Source organism: Lepidothrix coronata, unplaced genomic scaffold (assembly GCF_001604755.1).
Source record: "Lepidothrix coronata isolate B3197 unplaced genomic scaffold, Lepidothrix_coronata-1.0 Scaffold95, whole genome shotgun sequence".
Classification (NCBI taxonomy): Eukaryota; Metazoa; Chordata; class Aves; order Passeriformes; family Pipridae; genus Lepidothrix; species Lepidothrix coronata.
In genome coordinates, this window is record NW_016690275.1 from 1308230 (window position 1) to 1332184 (window position 23955).

A 23955-nucleotide genomic window follows, 5' to 3' on the forward strand; every position below is an offset into this window, starting at 1 on the left:
TTACATAGAGTCTGTTTTTACTTAAAAAAGAAATGTCAATTTTCCATTCTCTTTCAAAAACCCAAAAGAAGTATGCAGAGACCTAGGACTGCTACTTGGTGTATCTTATGAGTCCAGGCAGGTCCTGAAGAAGGGAAAAGGAGCCTTGTAATTTTGTCTTAACATTGAAGAATAGCCTTTGGGGATGGTGCTGCTGTTACAGCAGCATTGCAGTGTTTTGTAGTAGTCATGGTCCCATGTCAACATCTGTCTGACAGAGGTTTGTGCCCTTGACAGGGAGTCAAACACTTCTAGATGTGGTGGTTTAGTGGCGGTGACAGACAGCCACAGGAGTTTGCATTCACCAAGTCTGGGTCAGCCTTTTGTAATTAATTTAGCCAAAAATGTAGCAGGCTGGTTACCCTTCCCAGCTGCTTTCAGCAGGTCCCTTAGATCCAGGGGAGAGTAAAGGCAGGCGGATGATACGGCTGGGGCAGCTCACAGCCCTTTGGGCTCCCTCATGCATATCCTGCCTCTTGCATTTCAAATTTCAGAGTAAAATGCAAGAAATGATTTTCTTTTTTAGAGAATTCCATAAATATTTTAAATGAAACACAATATACTGTTTCATGAATCTTGCATTATTTATTTTAAGCCTGCTTTAATAAGGAAATCTGAAAGTTTGCATGGAGTGAAAGGCAAATGGAACCCAGTTTCATATCTGTGAACATTACTGTGCAAACTATAATTAAAATTATTACTGGATACTTATTCAGTGCTTATCTGGCATTTGCTAGGAAGCTGCTTAGAATCCAGGTTATCTTACTTGCAGACATGCACTGCAAAGCAGCTGACCACCAGCACTGAGTAAGATTTGGCAAAGAGTATTGCAGCGTTCATGTTGTGGATTGCCAGCAAAAAGGTAGGTTATTTTTGGAAGAGGAAAGTGGCAGCTCTTGCCAGCAGAGGGAGTCGATTGACACTGATCTGGGACTCCTCATCTGTGTACAGAGGTGCTTGGAGAGGTGTGTGCTCCACTATGTGTCCATACATACTGAACTTTTCCGTATGCTGCAGAAATATTTTTTTCTATTGAGAAAATCCTGGTAGAGATTGGTGCTTATGCATCAAAAAAGGTGAATAAATACATCAGTGTTACCACATTTCACTTTTAAATCAAAAGGGTGAGAGTTAGAATAATTATCACTTTGTTGCAGACACTGCAGGCAAGATAACTGTCTCAGGATTTAGCAACTCTCTTGGTGCTGCAGTAGGTAAGGCAGAATGACAGGTAATGAGTTTAGGGGAAAAAGTTCTTGCCACCAAGTCTGATGGAGCAGCTGAGAGATGCGTGTTGCAACTTGAAGGAGGATCCAGAGTTTTAGCTGTGGGAGTGGAGGGCAGCAGCGGGCTGCAGGGGTTGGGCACCCCACAGGGTGGCTGGCTTTTACTAATACACCCTAGGGACTTCGGTGGGAAGATGGAAGAGGGTAGCAGTGAGGTGGCCAGTCTGAGTGGAAGGCTCCTTGTTCTCCTGTCACCACTCTTGCCTTAGTAGTAGAGGGCTGGAGGCAGCTCAATTCACCTCGTTCTGAAACTCTGGTAGGAGGAAAAGGCAAGGAGGAAGGAAGCCAGCTACAAAGGACTGATTATAGGAAGGCATTCCCTGGCAGAGGAAGAGTTGCTGCATCCAGCGATGCCGCCTTCGTGCCTCCCAGACTGAACTGTCTGTAAGGAAAGAACAGATTTAGGCTGCTCAGTGCATTAGGAGGTGTGTTGACCAAAGCAGAAGACTAGTTCCTGGCACCCAGGAGCTTATATCACATCTTACTCATTCCTAATACCTAGATTAAGCATCTCTTGCTCGTCAAAAGTGGAATATTTTTCTCGAATTGAGTGGTGTCAGGAAACTGTTGTTCCCCATCTGCTGAGCAGATCTCACTTTAAATGCACAGTTACCATCATCTCCATTCCGCCATCTAATTGAGAAGGAGCACGGTCCTCTTATCGGCTGAAAGGTTGCAGTTGTTCCACTTTAGTGACTTTGTCTCCTGGGTTGGTTTTTTTCGTGGTGTTGATGGGGTTTCCTGAGGTGTTTGGAAACAAACTGTGTCATTTAAAAAAAAAACACTCCTAAGTGCTGCTTAAGTGGCATAAGCAAATTGGTCTTCATTATGTTTTATCAGAAAATATTCCTGTTTATCTTTACATATTCCAAACCAATGGGGGTTTTTGTGTTGGTCACTTGGTTTATCTCCCAGTTACTGCTCTGGCATCTGATGGGATGTGTCACCTCAAGTCCTGTGGTGCTGTTGCAGGGCACACTGTGTCCTAGGCTTGGGGGAGGTAAAACACGATCTCATTTCAGACATTTGAACCAGTGTAAGGAATCTGTCCTGTGGAGGTATTGAATCAGTCTGAGGCAGGAGACTGCAACGTGTGACAGTGACAGAGCCACCTCCGAGGCTGTTTTGAAAATTGGTTCATACTCAAGAGAGGATTTAAAACAGTTCCAGCCTTCTATGTTTCCTTTTACAAACATGAAGCAATCTTGAGTTTTCAGTCTCTTCCCAGCAGATGCTCAGTGCAGAAGTGTCCAGGTGCATTTTCTTCCCTTGTTGCTTCGACAAGCTTAAAGTGAGGAGGAGAAGTGGGAAAGCTTCATTTGAGCAGCATCCAAAAGATGCTGAAAAAAGAGCACTATAAGAACCTGACTAAATGTGAAATGAATAGATGTTCCCCAAAAGATGTTTGTAAAGCACAAAATAAAATACAGCTGCCTTCCCTGAAAGCTTGTTTCTTGCATCCTGCATAGAGCAAAGGAAGTTTCTGCATCGTCAGGAATTTTTGTTTGCAGCAAATTCACCAGTACTCTGATGTTGCATATATATTCTGTAGCATAAAGGGTATGAAGGAAAACTTATTTTTGATCTCTTACAAAATCAAAGCTTTCTTTTATGACACCTGTATAATAATCTAACATAGCAGAGAAGTATGGGAAACAGCTCTTAACCTTGAAAATCAACTTGGTAAAAATGCTATGAAGAGAATTTATGTGGTGACAAATTTAACAATCTACTGAATTGCTTTTTCTCCTAACATGTCAACTCTTATAGCTCTCCACCAGATACATGGTGTAAAACACAAAAAAAACTGCTTTCAATTTTAGAAAAAAAATGTATTTGTGGGCAAGTTTAAAAAGTGGTGTGAGACTTATTTTTAGTATAGTAAAATTTACAAGAACTACTTTTGCATAGGTTTTTGGTTTTGTTTTTTTTTTTTTTAAGTTTCTAATTGGGTCTTACTGAGTTTCTTATTTGGTCTTACTGAGCTGGTTCATTATTGACTTAACTCATATGTTCTCTCCATTCATGAATGAAACACCAAATGGTTTACAAGCAGCTGGAGAAAGAAAGGAAAGACAAAACTGTAGATTTAATCAGCCATGCCAAGGAAATGTTTTAAATATTATATGAAGAATGGAACAAAAAGAACACTGGCTGTAAAAATTAAAACAAAAAACAAACCCCAAACACCTTCTTGTAGTATTAAAACCACAGACAAACAATAAAACAAAATCAAACTAGAGGAATTTCTAAAATACAGTAGTTTTTTGTGAAGTGTATATGATATGGGTCTTCTGCTTAATTGTAATTTCTAGATCCCACTGGTCAAAGACACGACCTTTCCTCGTTAACTACATGATTCATTGACTTTTTCAGAAGATGACTTCCTCTGTCCATTGCTGCTCTGTGCTGAGATTTTGAGCAGGCTACTAATGTGCATCATATTGTAAATTCCCTTGCATTGATCTTGTAACTTTTAATTGATGCTGTCTTTTAATACACTGGTTTGTACTACCATTTCATTGTAACTCATTTCCTTACAATTTCCCATCCCTGAAATGCAATTTTCTTTGTGCTGGTAAATGCTCAGCACAAGTTTTACATGATTCCTTTCATGAAACTTTTGTGTTCGATAAAAAATTAGGGTCAGAAACTGGTGCCCCCAAGAGAGGATTTCGCAGTGCAGTGCTTACCTGTGGCAAGTTCGCTGTGGCTGAGGCAGACCTGGCATGGATTAAAACTAGGAGAAAATTCTCTGTGAAAAACTTGAGGATGGGTTTTGAATGTCAGTCATTCCTACTCACCCCTTACCACAACCAGTGCAATTTGAAAGAAAAGTGGGAGGGAGAAACTTTTTTGTCGTTCTCTGTTCGTGAAACGTGGATGAAATGAGCTTCTTGGTCATGGCAGAGCATTGAAAAGAGGAAGAGATGTGATACAAACCATCACTCAAATCCATTGCTAATGGCAGAGTTTCCTTCCCGAGCCAAAGACAGGGCTTGCTCCCAGCATGAACTGTGTTATCCAGGGAGCCAGGCGGAGCTGAGCTACACACCAGCATTAGCTCACACTGCCTTTCTGCAGGGCCTCATCCTTTGTCCTGCTTAGCATACGACTGCGCTTAGTGGATTTGGGGATGGACTTGAGAAGAAACCTGTCCGCTAAAGTGTAGTTTTAAATAAAAGGCAAACATTTCAATGCTGGCACTATTTTTGAGTGAACAAAGGATAGTGTTCTGTTAGTCAGGGGTCATGTGACCATACTAAATGTACTGTTCGAATAAAACCATAATGGGGGTATTGAGATATGATACAGCTGTAGGACTGTTATATTTCCATGCTGAAGCTTAAGGCATTTAGTTACTTTCGATTTGTTTCTGGTAGCTGGGCATAAGTTTCCAAGCAGCCTTACGCAAAGGGTGTCAAGTCACCTCTTAATTAGTATTGAACCTTCTGGGAAAGGACTGCTGACTCACCATATAACTCTGTAACTGCTTTGTCATTTGTCATATGCCACTAAGCAACTCCTACATATTAGAAACCATCCGTTAGTACCTCCCTCCACTGGATACAAACTGACAGCTTACAAATGAAAGACTCCCCAGATCAAAGTCAATCCCCTCTGTGATTCAGTCCCTTAAAACAGTGTTTCAGGTGGAATAAACGGAATATTAATGACTGATAAGAAAACAAACCTGTGTAGTTCTCTCTGCCATTTTCTATCTTTCTTTCTGTTTAGAGTGAATAGTCTTCTCCTGGTTTGCAGCTCTCCATGGAATTGAACTCCAGACGCAGTGTAGGCATTTCAAAATGGTTCTATCCCTCTTCCCACTCCTCTCTGGTTTAAAGAGCTAAAACAAAGAACAAGGGCCTTTAGGGACTGAACCCCACCAAGGACTAGATTCACAGCCACAAAATTCTAGATGAGACATCTGTTGTGCTTCTGATCATCTCAGAGCTGGAGCTTATTGCATTATAGATTTAGTTTAGAAACTCAACCGTTTAAGGGAAGATACCAGTGAATATGTTTGTTCATCCAGGCTTCCAAATGTTGCATCAAAGATTAGGGACAGTAGTTCCTATGAAAGCAAGTGGAGAGAGGAACTAAAGTTTACCTCTATTCATACCCTAAAGGGATACTATCAATACAGAGTTTGTTTCCAGGTTTTATATTGGGGGGCAGGGGGAAGGACGCAGAGGGGGGAACCAAATGAATAAACAATGTTGATAGGGCACCCAGATACTTTATTTCAACAGGTTTGTATTTTGCAGTTGAGGTTTATGAGTGTTTATCAGAGAAAGAGAAAACAGACTAGGAAAGAACACACAAAATTAATATAAATTAAGTACTTCAAAGTTTATGAAAACTACTTACTTTTTCTTGCTGCTTTTGGTGATAACATCTTGTAGTAGTAAATTCAATATTTTTGGGATTCCAAGGTGTTTCTAATATCTGCCCCAACTTTGTGTGAAAGGCAGGGAAAGATTTGCAAGCATATCTCAAATCTGTCAATTTAAAGGGCCCACGAAGCGGCCAATGGGAAGTGCAGCACCACACACCCAGCAAAAGGCTGTTACAGGTGCATCACTTGGAGATCCCCCAAGTGAAGAGTCCTTGGTCATCACCTTTTCATAGATTTACAGACTTAAAATGTACAGCCTCAAATGAGCATGTCAGTGGAAAATGTGCTGACTCTGGGAGTGGGTAGGTATGTAAATATGGATTATTATTTTTAGGTGGGTTTTTTTGTTACACTTGTTTGGAAGAAAACAGAGCATCCTCACCGAAGCCTCATGTGAAAATGACATTAGTAGTTGTAGGCTCATCTTTATGTTAGTAAGATGTGAATTGGCATAAATGAAACACCTCTTTCTGCACTATGCTGTTTCTAATTAAAAGACAAAAATCAAGGCATAGAAATGTCATTACAGGAGGGAGTGTAGTGGGTACCTCTGTTTTGACCAACTTAAATAAGATGCTTCCTCTTTTGAAGGCATTTTGGATCCAAATGAAAGGAATTTTTTATGCTCTGTTTCTTTATACTACAGTAAGAGTGTGCATCTCAACTTCCTGCAGCCTCACCTGTTTCCTCCTGTGTGTGTTTGGCAGTACCACAGAAGCCAGCATCCTTTTTGCAGGACCACAGTACCATTAGAGTTTCTCTGCCCTGGAGCTCAATCAGCAATAGCAATTGCCCTGCAAACATAGGCTCTCTTGGTTGTGTTTGCTCTCTGTAGGGCTTCTCCTTCCCAAAAAGGAACTTCACCATTCATCTGACTCTGAATATCTGATTTCCCTGTTAACAACCTGCACCGTTAGGGGTTTTCCTCCATGACCTGAAAGGTAAGCCCCAGGTGCAGTAGGCAAAGCTGACATAAGCAGCTTGAAACTCCAGTTCTGGCCAAGCAGAGGATGAATCTTTAATGCCTTCTGCTTGAGCTGCATTGCGTTTTCATGCATCACGGAAAGTGCTGCATTCAGTCTTTATTTAGGTTTTCTTATCGGGTATGAAATGGGCTGATGGCAAAATCTGCACTTACTTCAGATTTTTAAGCGATGGAGATAGATGGCTGTAATCTTCTGTCATTTGACATGATATTTACCCCTATGTTTTTGTGTCGTGGCAGAAATGATGGGAATTCAGATGGTAATGAGGTGGCATCCAGATGCACGGCACACACCCTCATATGCACAAAATATTGATTTAAATATGTCCTGACAAGCTGGTCAGGCAGCAATCTGAAAGAAAGGAAACTTCTGAAGTGAAAGAGAAATAATGACAATAATGAAGAGGCAGAACATTGATTTTAATACGTAGCAGCAGTATGAAGATCTGGGTCTAATGAATCAGAGAGGGGAAGCTGGCACAGGAGCATGCTGTGATTTGTTGCATACATTTGTTTCCATTTTTATCCATTAGCAGCACTGTGAGCATTCAGATGCAGATGAGGGATCAGGAATGGGGAGCAGGGGGAGGGGAATTTGGGCTGTTAAAGCTTTGCTGGGTGGTGAATTTATATCAGCTAGCTTTCTAATTTCCTGTTAAAACATCTGGGCCCCTTTCTTCCTGCCTTATTTTTAAAATAAATAAATAAATGGCATAGTTACCGTCCCATTTCTGCATTCCAGGCAGCAGCTTGGGAGCATTTCCATCACCTCAACAGTTTTATGAACCTTTCCGGTAAGGCAGCAGGTCTTCGAAGTTGGTGCAGTACCATTAGCATATGCCTCTGCAAAATATTTTGTTGTTTTGTGAGTCCCTTTTGATCAATTAAGTCTATGTAGCTCTGTCCAACTAAGTTCACAGAGAGAATCTGTACACAGCCATCTCTTTGGGGGGTACCAAGTTTCTTTTAATTGTTGAAGTGCAGCAGCTGGCATGATGCAAACCTAAATGTATGATGGGGAAAAAAAAGTGGGTGCACTGGGGGGGAAAAAGTAAGTGCTTTACAATTGCTGTATGAGCTGGTTTTCATAATGCCCATGACACATGAACAAATACAAAGAAATTCAGGTGTATGATACTGACAACTTTGTTTCTGTCTGTGAACACACTGATGTTTGGTATCTATAAATGGAGCCTGGTTGTGCTCCTCTAGGTAGAGTTTGCCCTTACATTTGAATGGAAAGTAAGTGACATGCCGTGGAATATGTTAATATGTGCACTTAAAAACAGGAGAGAAAAAAAGACTGAAGTACCTTTGGCCAGTCTTCTCTTTGATGTAGTGCTGGTTTCTATAAAATTTCAGTAATGAAATAAATATTGACTAAACATTAAAGAGGGAGAGGGATTTTGGGTTTTGAAGGTAATGTGACTGTAGTTAATAAGCAGTATAGATTTGTAAATAATGAACTCTGTCACAGTTTGGAATATAATACAAAATTAATGGAAGAAATACTAGTGCTTGATGCAATTTTTCAGGATCTTTATGCATCTTCTGAGGTGTTTGGTGAATTTTAAATGCTCATGAGCTAAAAAGGGAAAATACCTCAAAAAGAGTTGGTTGCGAAACACCCCCAGGAGTTGATTCAAGGATAATGAAGGCAGTAGTGACTTAACAATGTCATTAACTGTTGATAAAATTAGCAGATGAAATTAGATCAGGAGACCTACATAGTAATAAGAATGGAGATGTCTTTAAAACAACTAGAAATGTGTAATATGCAGAAGAATATTGTATGACTTTGCAAGTTAATGCATCCATGGGAACTAATCCAAGATATGATGATATACCATGAGTGAAAAGCTGGGAAAGTGGTGGTGCATAGGGAAACCAGCACATGTGTAGAAATGGCAGTTCATTTTTCTATACACTAATAGCAGCAATATTTGAAAAAAGGAGTTACTGCTGTTATATTAAGAAAGGTCATGTCAGAGGCACAGGAAAAGAACTACCCCTTACTTACATAGGTGTTGGACTGCACCTAGGCTGTTAAATTAAATTATGGCTGCTTCCCCTGGTAAAACACGGGAACAAACAGAAAGGGTTCAGTAATAAGCGACAGATGGATTTCAGACCTGACTTATGAGAAATTTATGTGTATAGCATATTTGTATCCAGTGGATAATTCTTAGAGGAACCCAGATATCCAGGGAGAGAGAAGACAAACTTTAAGGGAAAATTTGGAAGGTTACAACAGTTGCAGAAAAGTAAGTGAAAAAATGAGTTATTAAGAAATTTTCATGGATGTATGTTGAATCATGTGAAACTTCTTCAAAAAAAAAGATTTTTGGCTGTGTGACATGAAGAAGCAAGGTGGCAGCTTCCAGATCAGCATGGGGATGTCAGAGGTCTGCTGTGGCTGGTGCAGCCTGTCCATCTCCCTACTGAGTCCAGGTGACTGGCGGGGACATTCAGACCAACCCAAACTGTAACTCTTCTCAAGACCCTAAAGCCAGCCTGAGACCTTTGAACTCATCAGGAATTCAAGATGGAGTTGATTGTGGTTTTAAAAAAGATATGTGTGTTTGAGGCAAAATTGCTAGTTTATTAGTGGAAATGTGATACAGAACTTGAAGTTTCATGTCTGTTGCTAAGCTATAATTTCATACCTGAGACTGCAAAAGAAATGTGTGAATTTTTGTATAAGAATGTTGAAGTATTGGAAAACTATTAAAGTGGGGATTTATTACTACTAATTGATAGTTTAGAAGTCATACATCCACAGTAATACAGGAAGACTAGTGCTTTGTTTTTATTTCTGTTACCCTTTAATTTTCCAAGAATAACATTTGTTTTGCTGATTGGTGTATTTTAGTTTTCTTTTGGGGAGTTCTTGAATGCACTGTTTTGCCCCTGTATCTAGCTGGTCCCGGTTTGTTATTGATCATTATTGTATATGACCTCGTTTACCTTAGGAGATTGTAGGATTTCTATAATTTTAAAAAAAGAGGAGGGGTGTTAAACAAAATTAATAAATATTGTATACAGACTTTTAAGTGTTAATGTTATCTGGCCAAGCTACAAACTTTTTGGAAGATTATTTTAGAAGGAGCTATTAAAAGTGTGATGAATAGGAGTAGGACACCACTAAAGCACTAATGATCCATGGAGGAATAATGCTAAAACAAGCTTGAAGCTATCAACCTTTCACTCTTGAGACTTATGAATACTTCAACCCCTTGCCTAGGAACCTTTCCTTTGTTTGTTTTGGTGACTATTTCCTGAGAGCAAAGCATGGTGATAATTTCCTTTGAGTCATGCATGTTATATATGTTCTTTTTTTCTTGATGTAAATAACGTTCTTTGTGCTACTTTGCACATGTGTGTTTACTGGTTGTTGCTGTGCATCCTACCCCTTCTTTTACAGCAAAAGGGAAAGGATGTGAGGATCTAAGGATGATGCACAAAAGGGTTTCCCTGCTCTTGAAGTGTCAGCATTTTGAGAATGTGGAGCAATTGTGGAGCCTAATGGGCCAGTTTTTCTAACACATTAAGGATTCTGATTATAAACAGATTTTTGTATTAGTGTTAATTACATAGTTCTATCTTTTAATAACATTTTATTTATATAGATTTCACTGTTGTGCATGCCTGATTAGTATTTTAAGGATGAAAATAGTCTGAAGACTCTTCCAGTCCAATCCATAAGATAGAGACAGCAGGAGGCCATCACAATCTCATCTCTTGCTTTGTATGCTTTTTAAGACAAGAGAAGACATGTAGATGTTTGGTTACTCCCCATGTAAGCAGACATCCGACCTGTTATTGTTACAGCAAGTCCAGTAACTGATGTTTTGCAAAAATGCATGTTCTGGAAAGACAGGAAAGCAGTGGCTCTTCAGAGAACCATTTTGGCAGTTTTATCTGTCAGTAGATCTTCCAGTCAGCAAATGGTGATTAGTTTGAATTTTACTGCTTTTCCATCATGTGACATAGAAGTTCTTGAGCGCTTAATGTGTCCTTCCTGTGACAGCTTTTAGGCGCTGTGTAATCAGGACACTTTCCTAACACTTCCAATATCATACTATGCTTGCTGAGTCTTGCACTGCGTGAGGCATTTTTTATTGCTCAAATCACTTTTGGTGCACTTTTCTGCACTCTCTCCAGTTTTTCAGCCTTCTAAAAACAAACAAATCTAAACCAAGCAAACCCCCTTATAGATACTGGAGCTGAATATCGAGTTCTAGTACAGCTCTCCCTACACAAGGCAGGTAGTCATCTTTTTGATATTTGTACTTAGTCTTCCCCTATTTATATAAGAGCAATGATATCAAGAAACCCGTGTCACAGTTGCAGGTCATTTGCTGAGTCGTATTTAGAGTCATCATATTCTGGGCTACACTCCCTATTACTGCTAGTACCAGTTCTGCTTCTGGGATGGAATAGTCTGTGTGGTCTGGGAAGGGTGCAGTGGTCGGTGCCAGCTGGCTGGCTGCTGCTAATACTGCAGGCAAACATCCGATGTGTACCCAATTTCAGTATAGAAGTCCATTTTGTTCTGGAAAAGCAGCTGCCGCCATGTCTTCCTACAGCTTGTACACAGGTAGGAGTACAACTGTATCAGTGAATCAGCATTTCCCTTCATCTTGTAGAGGGTTGGAGCTGTTGCCGGTTAAAGCTACTTGTGCCATCCCTTCTATGTGCTGCATCTCTTGAGCTATAATCTTCCGTTGCCGTATCTTGCACATAAAACTTACTGAGCTAATTCCTAAAAAATCTCTTGTAGTAGATTAAATGACTTTATATTATATTCTAGACTCATCCCTCCAAATACACATTTTATTTTCTAGTGTGATATTCCAATTTCATGGCTGCTAAATAGGTTGATAAAAATATGGAACTAAAGTAATACAGCTAGAGAGAGGTATAATTATTCCACTTTTGTTCAAGTGTTTCAGTAGAATCATAATCTTTTTTTGTTTTTAAATGAGAGTAAAACCAGTCGTTTTCTGCTAAGTGGAAGAGAGAGTCCCCACTTCCAGTATGGTAATTTTGAGGGAATGCTTAGCTTTATTTCGTTAGAGACTGATGTAGCAATTGGAAGGTCATAATTTTAATTAATTGAAAAAAACCTCTATAAACTACAAAGCCTTACAGAAGTTGTAATTACAGGAGTCTTTAACCATGTAGTGCAGCATGTGGGAAGCTACTTGTAAGACAGAGTCATCCTTTAGTTTTGAGATTAGGTTAAATCCCAAAGCCTGTAATTATATGCATGTTGCTGGCAGGAGCCCATGCTGGGCTGATTGTGTTCATTGAACGAGGTCATTATTTGTTGTTTCTCTCCATGAGATCTACAAGCATCCTGGGAAGCACAGTGCTGTTCAAGGTACTTTCACTGCTGCTTCTGCTGAGAGGGCAGACAGACTGCCTTGGGTTTGGTTTATTTCATTATATTTTAAAAAATTTCAAGTTCTTTACTAATTGTCAGTTCAGAAGTTGCAAGGACAAATTATTAGTAACGCTCCAGAAAGTGAGCACTCTCTTCTGCCATTGTAATCCAAACCAAAGAAAAGGTACGTGTAGGTGTATATACTAGACTTGGTGCAAGGTGCTCGTGGGTTGGGGCAATTCCAAGCACAAGTACAGGAGGCTGGGCAGTGAATGAATTGAGAGCAGCCCCGAGGAGAAGAACCTTAGGATGTTGGTTGATGAGAAGCTCAACATGACCCAGCAACATGTTCATGCAGCACAGAAAGCCAACAACATCCTAGGCTACACCAAAAGTGTCGTGGTCAGCAGATTGAGGGAGGTGATTCTGCCCCTTCTGCTCTGCTCTTGTGAGGCTCAACTGGAGTACTGCATCCAGCTCTGGGTCCCCCAGCGTAAGAAGAACGTGCACTTGTTGGAGCAAGTCCAGGGGAGGGCCATTAACATTGTCCATGGGCCATGAACATTGGAGACAGGCTGAGAGAACTGGAGTTGTTCAGCCTAGGGAAGAGAAGGCTCTGGGGTGACTGTAGAGCAGCCTTCCAGTACTTACAGGGAGTTAAAAAAAAGAGAGACAGCACATTTTTACATGAACAAGTAGTAATAGGACAAGGGGGGACAGTTTTAAGCTAAAAGAGGAGAAATTTAGGTTAGATGTTAGGAAGAAATTCTTTACTGTGGGGGAGTGAGACACTGGAACAGGATGACCAGAGAAGTTGTGGATGCCCCATCCCTGGAAGTGTTCAAGGCCAGGTTCAGTGGGGCTTTGAGCAACCTGGTCTAGTGGGTGGCAGGGAGATTGAAACTAGATGATCTTTAAGGTTTGTTCCAACCCAAACCATTTGAAGATGATGATGTTGACTTCTTTCTGAATTAAATCTCAATTAGTTGTGACTATGCTTGATATTACCTTTGAGAGATTGCAACATACTTGTGCTACTAGAATTTTCTAAGTTTTGTAATACATGTGGCATCTTCATATTTCCTAAATCTATTAAGTCCCTAATTAATTTTAAACAAAGATTTGGAGCTACGAAAGCCAGGGAAAAAGGTGAACAGCCTGTTTGTCAGCAGCTGAAATGAAATTAGGAGTGAAAAGTCAGAGTTGTGCTACGTATCTCAACGGTTTTTTGAGATATTTCTCTGGTAGAAAACATCTCTCAACCTTTATATATCAGCACAGTTTCATGGAAAAGGACAGGTGTAATTTTTGCAAATATTTGAAACAGACTGGTAAGATAAAGCTATTTTTGAGAAGCTCTGGTGTGGCATTACTGTAAAGGGTAATGTAGGGAATGCTGTTCCTTGTGTTGTGGTGAAGGGTAGCATGTGCCAGAGAGTTATTTTCATATAGAAAAGGTTTCCTTTAATTATTATATATTATATATTCTGTTTCCTTTAATACTGCATTATAAATTTTATAAAATCTATCATTAAATTGGACTTTTAAAAAATCAATTAAAATGTGAATCTGCTGTGTTATAAAACACTTCAACAGAAATCCATCCTGGAATGTGGTAATATTGATTGATTTTATCACCACTTGTTTAATACACACTAATTCAAAAAGGCTAACTTTTCTTGGAGCCAATAAATGAAGACTTTGGTTTTTTTCTACCTAGAAAGCCCCTGAATTATTTTTTACTAATCTCTTCCTAGGCAGTGAAGCTAAAATACTTGTGTTGCCATGCAATGGTGTTTTGGCATCAACTCAGATCTTTAACAGATGTGTTCTTGTCATGTCTTACTGCTTTCAGCACATACATATTCCTGTTTTTCAACATGCTGTATCTCCTTCATATGTGCTGCAGTGAGGATCCTCTGAAGCCAGAGCACCTTTTATGACTCTTAATGGCCTTTAAAGCATTGCACTACAATGTCTGCATGAAATTGCCTGACAGTGTTGCAAATGTGGTTAATATAGCTAGAAAATAGCTGCTGTAGTTGATTTAATAAAAACATAAATTTACAAGATCCTCCAAATTATGCAAATCTGACAAGTTGTCTGTTTTCATAATCCGAGCACTGGGGAGTAACAGGGTGTCTTTATTGCATTTGCCTTTTTATTCTCTCTCCCTGTAGTGAAGGGGAATCTTCATAATAGAGCAGTATCCATTGCAAAATGGTGGACTGACTGAGCCTGCTGCTGAATGGGAATACGGCTCTTGGGGGTGAAAAATTTTGATTTATTAGGAGTGAGATTGCTGGTTTTGTTGCTAGTTCTTGATTGATATAAGCATGTATCAAATACCATAGTGGAAATGTTTTAGTTTTTGAAACAGAAATATCCTTAAAATCATTTGTTATTTCTAGAGCTAAAATAATTCTCTTTTCCCTTAAAAATCTGACTTTTCCATTTGAATAATGTGGTAGCTTGTAAAATGATGATGTCAGCAGTAGCTTGTAAAACGATGAAACAAAATATTGAGTTGTACAAAATCTTAATGCATTCAGACTTCATAATATTTAATTTCAGTTTTCTTATGCAGGTAGATCCAGTAGATATCACTGTGTCTTCTTGGCACATGAAACATTTGATATCTGCATGTCTTTCTGGTTGCCTTAATGTCTTGGTGAGACTGTAGTTTGAGCACATCCCTGTCTCCACTGAACCCCACGGGTTGGCTTTCTTTGAAGGTCTGGGTCTATGCTGTACATCACTATGACTGAGTGAGTAGTCTGGTGCATCTGCTTCAAGGTGGTTACACACAAACTTAGCCTGTAAAGAAAAATAGGAGCATGTGACATCCAGAAACAATTATAGCAGATCATATGGACAAATCCCCTGTAAAGTGAAAAAGGGAGAGAGGAGTAACTGGTTTTAGATGCTGTTCAGTCAGTACATGAAAGGAAATGTTTGATACAGCATGCGTGGAATTTAACCTAGAGCATCTTCTGGGTATATGTATTTCTATGAAACAGAAGGATGCATATGTTAGAGTCATGCTTTCTGGAAAGAAATGCATTTTTTGCAAACTTATTTTTTTCCCCTCAAAGACAATTTGATATTTTGTAGAATTTGTATTCTTCCTTGAATACTGTTTCTTAACAGAAATTTCCTGATTGTATCTAAATGTCACACTGTATAAAGATTATAATCTTCAATTTACTTTAGAGAAATTTCATTACATATTTTTTTTTTGTTCTACAGAGAAGTGTAATAGATAGTAACTTTTTTTTGATTCATTTATTTCGGCTAATATGATCTGATAAGATTAACCAGAAGATGATGTTAAATAGGGTACATATAATATACTGCCTGGCTTATCATATGGAAATATAAGCTTCTTTCATCTAATGACCTTCTACTGAGTACTTATGAATACAAATTCAGTTGACAAAGTATTTGTGTTACATATATTCTAGAGTTTATAAATAACCTTTCAGGCTCCTGAAGAAAGAAATGAGTGCAGCAATAAAAGTGATATAAATTCATGCTGCTGTCCAAATGGATCACAATGAAAAAAGATTCTTACAGATGAGCCCAGGGAAAATAGTAACAAAATGTGTAGCTCTGTTGATTATTAAGGAAGAAATGTAATTACTAAAGAGTTTAACCTGTCTTATATAGAGTATAAATAATTTTTCACTATGTCTGAAGGTTTTTGATCTCCTAATATTACATTACCTACCCCTTTTTGTTTTTACCTCCTTCCCCGTATTTCCTCCTGAAGAGCCAGTTTTTCCTCCTGAACCGAGCTTGAATGACTGACACCTCAGAAAATGATGACTGGCTTTTGGAATGTTGAGACATTTAATTATCACAAAATCCTTAATTTGGTAAAAAAATATAGTTAAATTCATTTCAGAAGTAGAACTTTGGACAAGAACAGTTCTGTGAATCCTGGTGATCGTCAGGCAAGAAGGTGATAAAACCATGTGTGTCATGAGTAATTATTTTAGAAATTGTTTCAGTAACTGCATCTTTTCTTGACCTATCAAAAATGAAGAAAAAAAGAAGTGCAGTACATACAGTATATCATTACGTTCTGTGCTGTAATTGAAGTATGAATTCTTTGTCATCCAAAATCTTTTTGAGGAATTCAAATCTGCACATGACCTTTGGCAAGGACAGAAGAATTGTCTGAAGAAACATAAACAAAAACTAATCCTTTTGGCTTGGTTGGAAGTGACTGTTACAGTGCTTCAGAGGCTATTTAGCATATGCACCAGTAATCTAGAAGTAGTAAACAATACAATAAGCTTTTTGGATCAAGGAATATATCTTTTCGCTGTTAGTAAAACCTTTTCTGACCAAGTATGCCACCGGTGTTGCATATATGTCACAATTTCTGTATAATTATTACAGGGTTGCACAGTTTTAGTCTCATTGGGGTGCAGCATTTCATTACATAAAGGCTTGATTTTTCTCCTGTGTCTGAACTCTGTGATCTGACTTCACAACTAACACTGGTTCAGCCCCCTTGGTAAAGGAGGCTACAAATGACAAAGGCAAGCAGCAATCAGTTCTTCCTTGTGGTGTAGATACAGCCTCTTGCCATTCTTTACACATTGGGAGTCCTCAAGGGTGTTAAAATTGCACAAAAGTGGACTCCTGAGTTAAGAGCTGCTCACCAAAATCACCTTCTTTTGAAGGGCAGGAGGAGCACTGCAGGCTCACCTGGCTCTGATGCTGGCAGGTCCATGTCCAAAGAGGTGGGAGCAGAGACCAGCCTGCCTGATGACCCCACAGCTGACTGGGAAGAATCAAAGAACAAATATTAGGGCAGCTAAATGATGGTCTTTTGGTATCTTCTGGTTGCCCTTGAGTTAAGGGGAAGTGTTTAAATGGGTCTGTCTGGGCACAGCAAGGTTTATGGCATCGAGGACAGGTATCTGGCAGATGCAGTGACAGTAATAAGGATTCTGGATGCCAGTCTGCAGAAGGAGAGCAGCAAGTGCAGGCAGCTTCAGCATCTCAGACCTGGAAGAGCTGTGAGCAGAGGCTGTGTGCTGAGGCTATAGGCTTGAGATGGTTTCTGGAACAGCTTTTCCAGGGCATCAGAGAGAAAGGAAAGCATATATAGGGTGGTATTTATTGGTATTATTGATGTGAAGTCCTGTTACTTGAGCAGAAGGTGACCTGGAAGAATAGTGGCAAATTTTTAACTCAAAAAGTGTATTGTCAGAGAGAGAGCCACTTACCCTTCTCTTGGTTTTCTCTTTATGGGAGAACACGAATACACAACTCTTCTCCCCTTCCCCCTCCGTGATGGTCCAAGATTTTCCATTTTTCTTCCAGACCATTGAATTACACTGACTTAAACCTTCATGTTCTTCCCCTAGTTTCACCCCTCCTTGCACACCCTGTCCATCCCTGTCTGAAGGTCTGTGGTTACAGGGCTGGAGCCATCAGTCCATGGCTTCAGGTGCATCTGCTTTTCTACTGGTTGGGTTTTATGGCTGTCTGGTACAACAGCAGCTATAAGAAGCGATAACAAGGATGGTGAACAGATGACTCGATTACCCTTATCTGTTTTTAATGACAATGAAATAAAATCAATTTTCACCAGATCTGTCTGGGCAATTGCAGTTGTGCTGATGGAATGTTTCACCTTGGAAATATGGCTGTTGCTCTAACCAATAAAACAAAAAAAAAAAGAAAAGCAATCACTGTAATAGGGAGTTGTAATATGGGAAGCACAGGGCTGCTGATACAGTGTGGAGTGGGCAGGGAGAGAGAAAAGGCTCCAAATGTGAAAGCTGTCCGTGCCTCCTCCAGGCTTTCAGTAGATGACAGTAGAAGATGTGCACCATGACACTGGACCATAACAGTAAATATAGTGATAGATAAAATATGGCAGAATTTTGTAATGAAAGCACATGAATGGGACAGAATATATGAAGACAGTTTTAAATATATTACTCAAGGATAAATCTTGAGAAAGAAATAATTATCTGTTGTTCTGAAGGAGAGTATCTGATGCAGGACTTAGGGTTTGCACATAGATTTGACATGACAAGCTCTATATAGGTTATTTTGATTTGATTCTTTGTTTTTTAGGATGAGTGTTGAGTTTTGTCCTGTGGTAGTTTTCTGGATCCGTAAAGGTGAGATGAAACTCTTGTTTAAGAGGTGTGCTCTACTTCATAGTTTTCTGAATGAATTCTACAAGCAGGTTAATTTGCTGTCTGAAGAGGCATGAGAGGATATAAAACTCCTGGTGAGCTGAAGATATCTTATAAATGGTGCAATGTTTGGCCAAATATATTTTTCAGGTGCACTAAAATCTGCTCTCTAGTGAGAGGAAAAAACCTGATTTGCTGTTTGTTTTCTATGCAGCATCATTTTATTTTGGTGTGATCAAATGCTTGGCAGTCCTGCCCACACAGAACAATCCATCACTTCCCTCCAGCTCTCTCCCTCCCCCTGTGGTCTGTGCTTCAATGGCTGTAATATACTTGTCTACGATTGTCAAAAAGCTTTCCAGGTTATCAAATCAGGCTTTTTCTTTTCTTCTTTCTTACAGATCTGTAAGAGTAAATATTTATTATACTTTGATTAGAGTATTTTCCATTTGAAATAGACTCCTCCTCCCCCAGAAGTAGGATTCCTGGTGTTTCTGCCCTTTTTATCTAGAGGGAACAGTAAGGGAAAGGAAAGATGTGAGGAAAGAGGAGAAAAATCACCACGTTTTGCTGAAACATGTGGCCCTTTGCCTGGCACAGCAACCATCGCTCCCTGCAGGGTCAGGGAATGCGAGAGGCTGGGGAACGTCTCCCTCTAATATCCACGTCCGTGCGCGCATTTGGATGCTTTCTAGCTTTTAAAGAAATACGGCTTTGTAAGCCCTTCATCTCCTCATGCAGGTGGTGGTGACGGTGCTAGTAGTGAATGACACAGCTTTGCTGTTTGACATGGAGCTGATCTCTGCATCAGCCAAGAGGAATTAAGCCTTGTCACTCCCTACCGGGGCTACCTTTCGCCTGGTATGTGCGGAAGGAGGAATTCATAGGCTGCTGCTGCATTCACCCGAGCAGAGCCCCGAGCGCGCTGTGCCAGGGAGGCAGGCAGCCAGAATGATAGCTGTCTCTTTCAAATGCCGCTGTCAGATCCTGAGGAGACTTGCTAAAGGTAACGTGCTTTTCTTCTTACTCATTCAGGGGCTCCTTTGCATCCTTCTAGAGACACAGCCTGTTGTTTTTACTTTTAAATATGACTGTCTTTCCAATTTACTGTCAGGCAACAAAGAACTCCTGATACAGAAGAGTGTAGGAGCTCTTTCAGTTAACGTCCTTACATGTCCCAGGCTGTGATCTTGCTAGGAAGACAGGTTCCTGTTTTCTTTTCTTTTTCTTTTCTTTTTTTTTTTTAATTGCTAAAAGGAGGATTTTTTTTTTCCTAAATGAAGTGCTAAAGTTATTGTGGGCTGTAATTGCATTGTATTTCTGCTGACCGCTCAGAGGAGTCCCTCCTGGGTCAGTGCATGGTCTGCCTTAGTGGAAACAACTGACAGTGCTATCCAGAACCTATATCCAGGATGAGTTTCTGTTGTTTCCTGTCCTTTGTGAGCTGTCTTTGCCTGTGCTTTAGATGCCAAAGGCTGTTGTATGTGGTGAAGTACAGATAGTAGTGTGTGTTTTTTCAGGGCTGCACTCTCATGTCACACTTGTGAAGTTAATTTGCCTGTTAGAGCAGTGTGCATTTTATGTTACTGTAAATCTTTTTAGTCTCTGGTTTTACCACTCAGAACTTTAAAATACTACTTACATCCTACTCTGAGTTCTGTGTGATTATTAAAGCAGATATATGAAAACCTGCCTAAGACACCTTCCCTCTTCAGGAATGAACACACCTTATTTTCTAAAAATAACTTTAAAAAAAATCTGTGATATTTGATAATTTTTTCTTTCTCTATGTAGAAGGGTTTAATTTGGGATTTTGGCTCAATTTTTTACTGGAAACTTCCAACACTGTAGTAGTATTGTGTGTCTGCAAATAAGAAGCTTCTGTTTTTTATCTTGGGTACTGTGAAATATTTAATGGCCGTTACTGTGCAGCTGGATATACATCCATATGTGAACTAAACTATTTTTATCAGCCTAGCTTGAAAAATCAGAACTCTTTGATTATTAGTCAGGATAGCTCAAAATCAATTAGTGTTTTATTTTGCAGAAGCATGAAAGGGTAACATGCTAATACAATGAGGTCAGTAATGGAAAAAGAGAAGAATACTGCAATCAAACTTATGTAATGCATTTTCCTGTTCTTTAGATTGCTGTGTGGGACCACGTTGTTCAAAATACGTGAGCTTAAATATTTATTAATCATCCTCTCCTCTGTAGATTTACTTCTCTGTCAAATCTGTGCTGGGTAATGCCTGTTTTTCTCATATGTGTAAAATGTTTCTATTCTGGTAGCTCTATTACACATTTATCAGGTTGAAAGTCAGTGTTTTTTCTTCTTCTGTTGTGAGTAGAGCAATCTTTTTGTCTGCTGATGTCTTTATAAAACAGATCTGGGCACTAATTTAGTCTCTCACTGATGAGAGTTGTTGCTACAGTTAAACACAGTTTTCCTGGGATAATCAATAATCTTATACATCATAGCCATCTTAATTCTTTCACGCTTCCGTCAGCCAACAGAACTCAGGCTAGTGGTTTTTTTTTCTCCTTTGAAATAATCTTAACTTCCTTTGAGACTCCTTGCTCCTCCCACTCCCTCCCAATAGGAACCAGCATGATACTACTGATCTTTTGTGTTAGTGTGCCTTATGCTTGTCTCTAGTATTAACAATCAATAAAAAAAAAAGACAGTCTAGAGGTGTGTCCATATATTCTCCTGTAAGCCATATGCATGCTGGACTGGAGTAACTGTCCTAATTGACAGGTTCCTTAATTTTCACCATTTTGAGTAAAACCTCTGTTCTTTTAGCTAATTCTCTGGGTTCTGTGGCCTTGGCATTTGCATCTCAGACACCAGTTACAGAGTGCTCAACACAGTCAGGCTAGCTGAGGACAGGGATGGACCTTCACACTGTTAGTGTGCAGAGGATTTTTGCCAACAGCTGGCAATTTCCTGCTGCTGCATCAGCTGTAAGATCTCCTTCCTTTCTAACTTGCTAGTCGTGTGGTTTGGTGCATTCATTGAATTTCTTTGCTCCAAAAGCAGTTTTCCTTACTTTAGTACTTGCCCCCAATCTGTCTCTGCTAGGATCTTTCTCTTCTGCACTAATCCTGTACCTTTGTGCAGTTCCCCAAAATAATTTCTTTACTGTTTTTCAGATCCTACCGTGGTGAAAAGATATAGGTATACTGTGCACTTGATTAGTGTCTTGTGTTTTTAATAAATTATGTGAGTTAACTGTACATCAGCAAGTGGAAATACGTGGTTTTCTTTCTTTATGTTACATCATTTTTCATACCTATCTTGACAAGGTAAGCTTGTAACTTCATTTTTTTCAGATAAGGATGTAAACAGAAATGCCTCATTCTGGGCAACTAGACACTCTCCAAAAGCAATTCTGTCCAACGGGGAGATGTTCAGGCAATACTGTATTTTACAACAGTTGCACTCCCCTCTTCCTTTGCTTCATTTTAACCTTTCAAAGCAAAAAGGAGAGCTATGTCTCTTTGCGTGCTTAGTTTGTAATTTAAAAATCTCTGGCAGGAGAATCTTCAAGTGTTCTGAGCTAGTTTCAAGGCAGAAATAACAGTTGTGGGCACGCTCTCCAAAACCCAGTCAGTGACCTGCTGCTGCCCTTCCTTCCCATAGCTATGAGTTAGACCCTGCAGTGGATAACCTCCAGGGTCGTCTTCAGATGGGAACATTGGTCTTCTTCTCTGCCCTCTACCCTCAAACTTATGCCATTCGTAGGAGACAGGCACAGTCGTAGAATCACAGAATGATTTGGTTTGGAAGGGACCTTCAAATATCTACTGGTCTAACCTCTCTGCCTCTTAGCCCTCCTTCACTGCTGCCCCTGCCCATGCACTCCTTCTGTGCTGTATTGCCTCTCTGGGTGCAAGGGCCACTGCATCTGCTGAGGCTGCAGTACACCAAGTCTTCTGTATTTCCACTGTATCAGCCACCCCCTTTTAAGGCAAAATATGTGGCAAACAAGAAGTGCACAATAATTATTCATGCAGGAAATTTAAAAGACTATGAGATTAGTTCCCTTAATGTGTATTACACTTCAGGTTTTTGAATCTTTATTTTGGAGGTCAGTACATTTTCAGTAATGAAATCACATGTTACCAAGCTCAGGCAGAGCTTCATATTTGTGTCCATTAACAACCAACCATAGAAGAAAAGTATTATGTTATTTGGTGATGCAATTTGCAAGAACAATGCTGTGTGAGATTGCTTCCTCATAGGTGCTGAGACATGATTTGAATTTAGATCGTCTGAGGACCAAAAAAACCATTCCTGAGTTCTACACCAATGTGTTGTTTCTACACCAGTGCATTGTTTCTACATTCTACAGTTATACATCTTTTTAATAGGTGTTAAAATGTTTATGGTGGATGGGAGTTTGTGCTGGAGTGACCTGATTTCTTTAATGAATAAATCTCTCATGCTTTTACCTTTGAGCTGAAATATTGCTGGCTCAGTCTCTTTTTAGTTGTGATTATCTATATGTATTTGGATATATGTGTATTATATATATTTTAAGCAATGTAGTTAAGTGGTTCTTAAAAGAGAAAAGGTATATTAGCTACTAAAATTTGCACTGAGAAGAGGAAGGGTTAGTTTTTATATAATTTTAATTTTTTACCTCTTTTCTATCACAAAAGAACAATATAAGTCAAAATCTGAAGTAGTAACTGTTTCTACAGTTATCACTATGAGAAGTACTAGACTTAGAGAGAATGGTTACTTACACTTGAACCAACTGTATGTAAGGAAAAGCCACATTTGAAGTTGTAAGATCAACCACAAATCTGCTCTTTATATGGCTGCTTGTATTGTAGGGTGATTTTGTTTTGCAGTGGTGAAATACTAGGGGGCTTCCCCCCCCAGTTTATTCCTGTAAGACCTTGAGCACTGAGCAGTATGCTGTGCATACCAAAGAGCCTGTGGTAATCACATTGCATATACATGCTAAATAAAAATGGTACAATTTACAATTATTGTGTTAAGTACACCAGTGAACAATATACATATATAGTATGTGAAAAGTTGCTGAAATGTGTAAACTAGTCAGGTTTACAGCTCAATTAAACACTTTATAGTTTAAAAAATGCCTTTCAAGCAGTGCATTACAAAGCCATGACTCTGGTTAATTTATGTATAGACATGTTTGGTTTTTTTCCTTTATTAACCTGAAGAACAGGACTTTTAGGAAGCTGTGTCTGGAGTGTAAAGCTGCTTACAGAAATGGGGCTCTTTGTTAGAGATAGGACTGCATATTTTAACATACACAGATCAGAGAAGTTATTCTGGATTTTATTATAATGGAAAAGGAATAGGAGCACTCTGATAAAGATGTCAACTGTAGTTACACAGGGCATAGCATGAGGACCTGAGTGGTATGCCTTTCACCATCAAAGCTTTATAGCATATCCTCAGGATAATTTATCACCTACTGTGCATACAGATCCTTTCTGCAGACATATATTTTTATGCTCCCAGTATGTTTCCAATACAGTGAGATAAAGCGAGCTTTAAAGACAGGATGGTGCACTCCATTTTACAAGATGATCAGTTATCTAAAAATTGGTTAGGTTCCTAAAGCATCAAAGGATGAATTCTGAATGTAGCTGGATGTATGTTATACTTTTCTTTGTGCACAAGCAAATAAAACATAAACAAA

At 39.3% G+C, this 23955-nt stretch overlaps 1 protein-coding gene across 11 annotated transcripts in view; it reads left to right on the top strand.

Moving 5' to 3' along the window:
• Positions 1-23955, top strand: part of GRIP1 (glutamate receptor interacting protein 1) — a 323893-nt gene that overhangs the window by 143160 nt on the left and 156778 nt on the right. The window contains exon 1 of one of the 11 annotated variants that reach the window (XM_017822140.1): positions 19176-19274. The exons of the other annotated variants lie outside the window; for them this stretch is intronic. Within the exon in view, the coding sequence (XP_017677629.1) occupies positions 19220-19274 (55 nt within the window). The 5' untranslated portion in view covers positions 19176-19219. Of the gene's footprint in view, positions 1-19175; positions 19275-23955 lie in introns of those variants that run through there. 11 annotated transcript variants of the gene reach the window in all.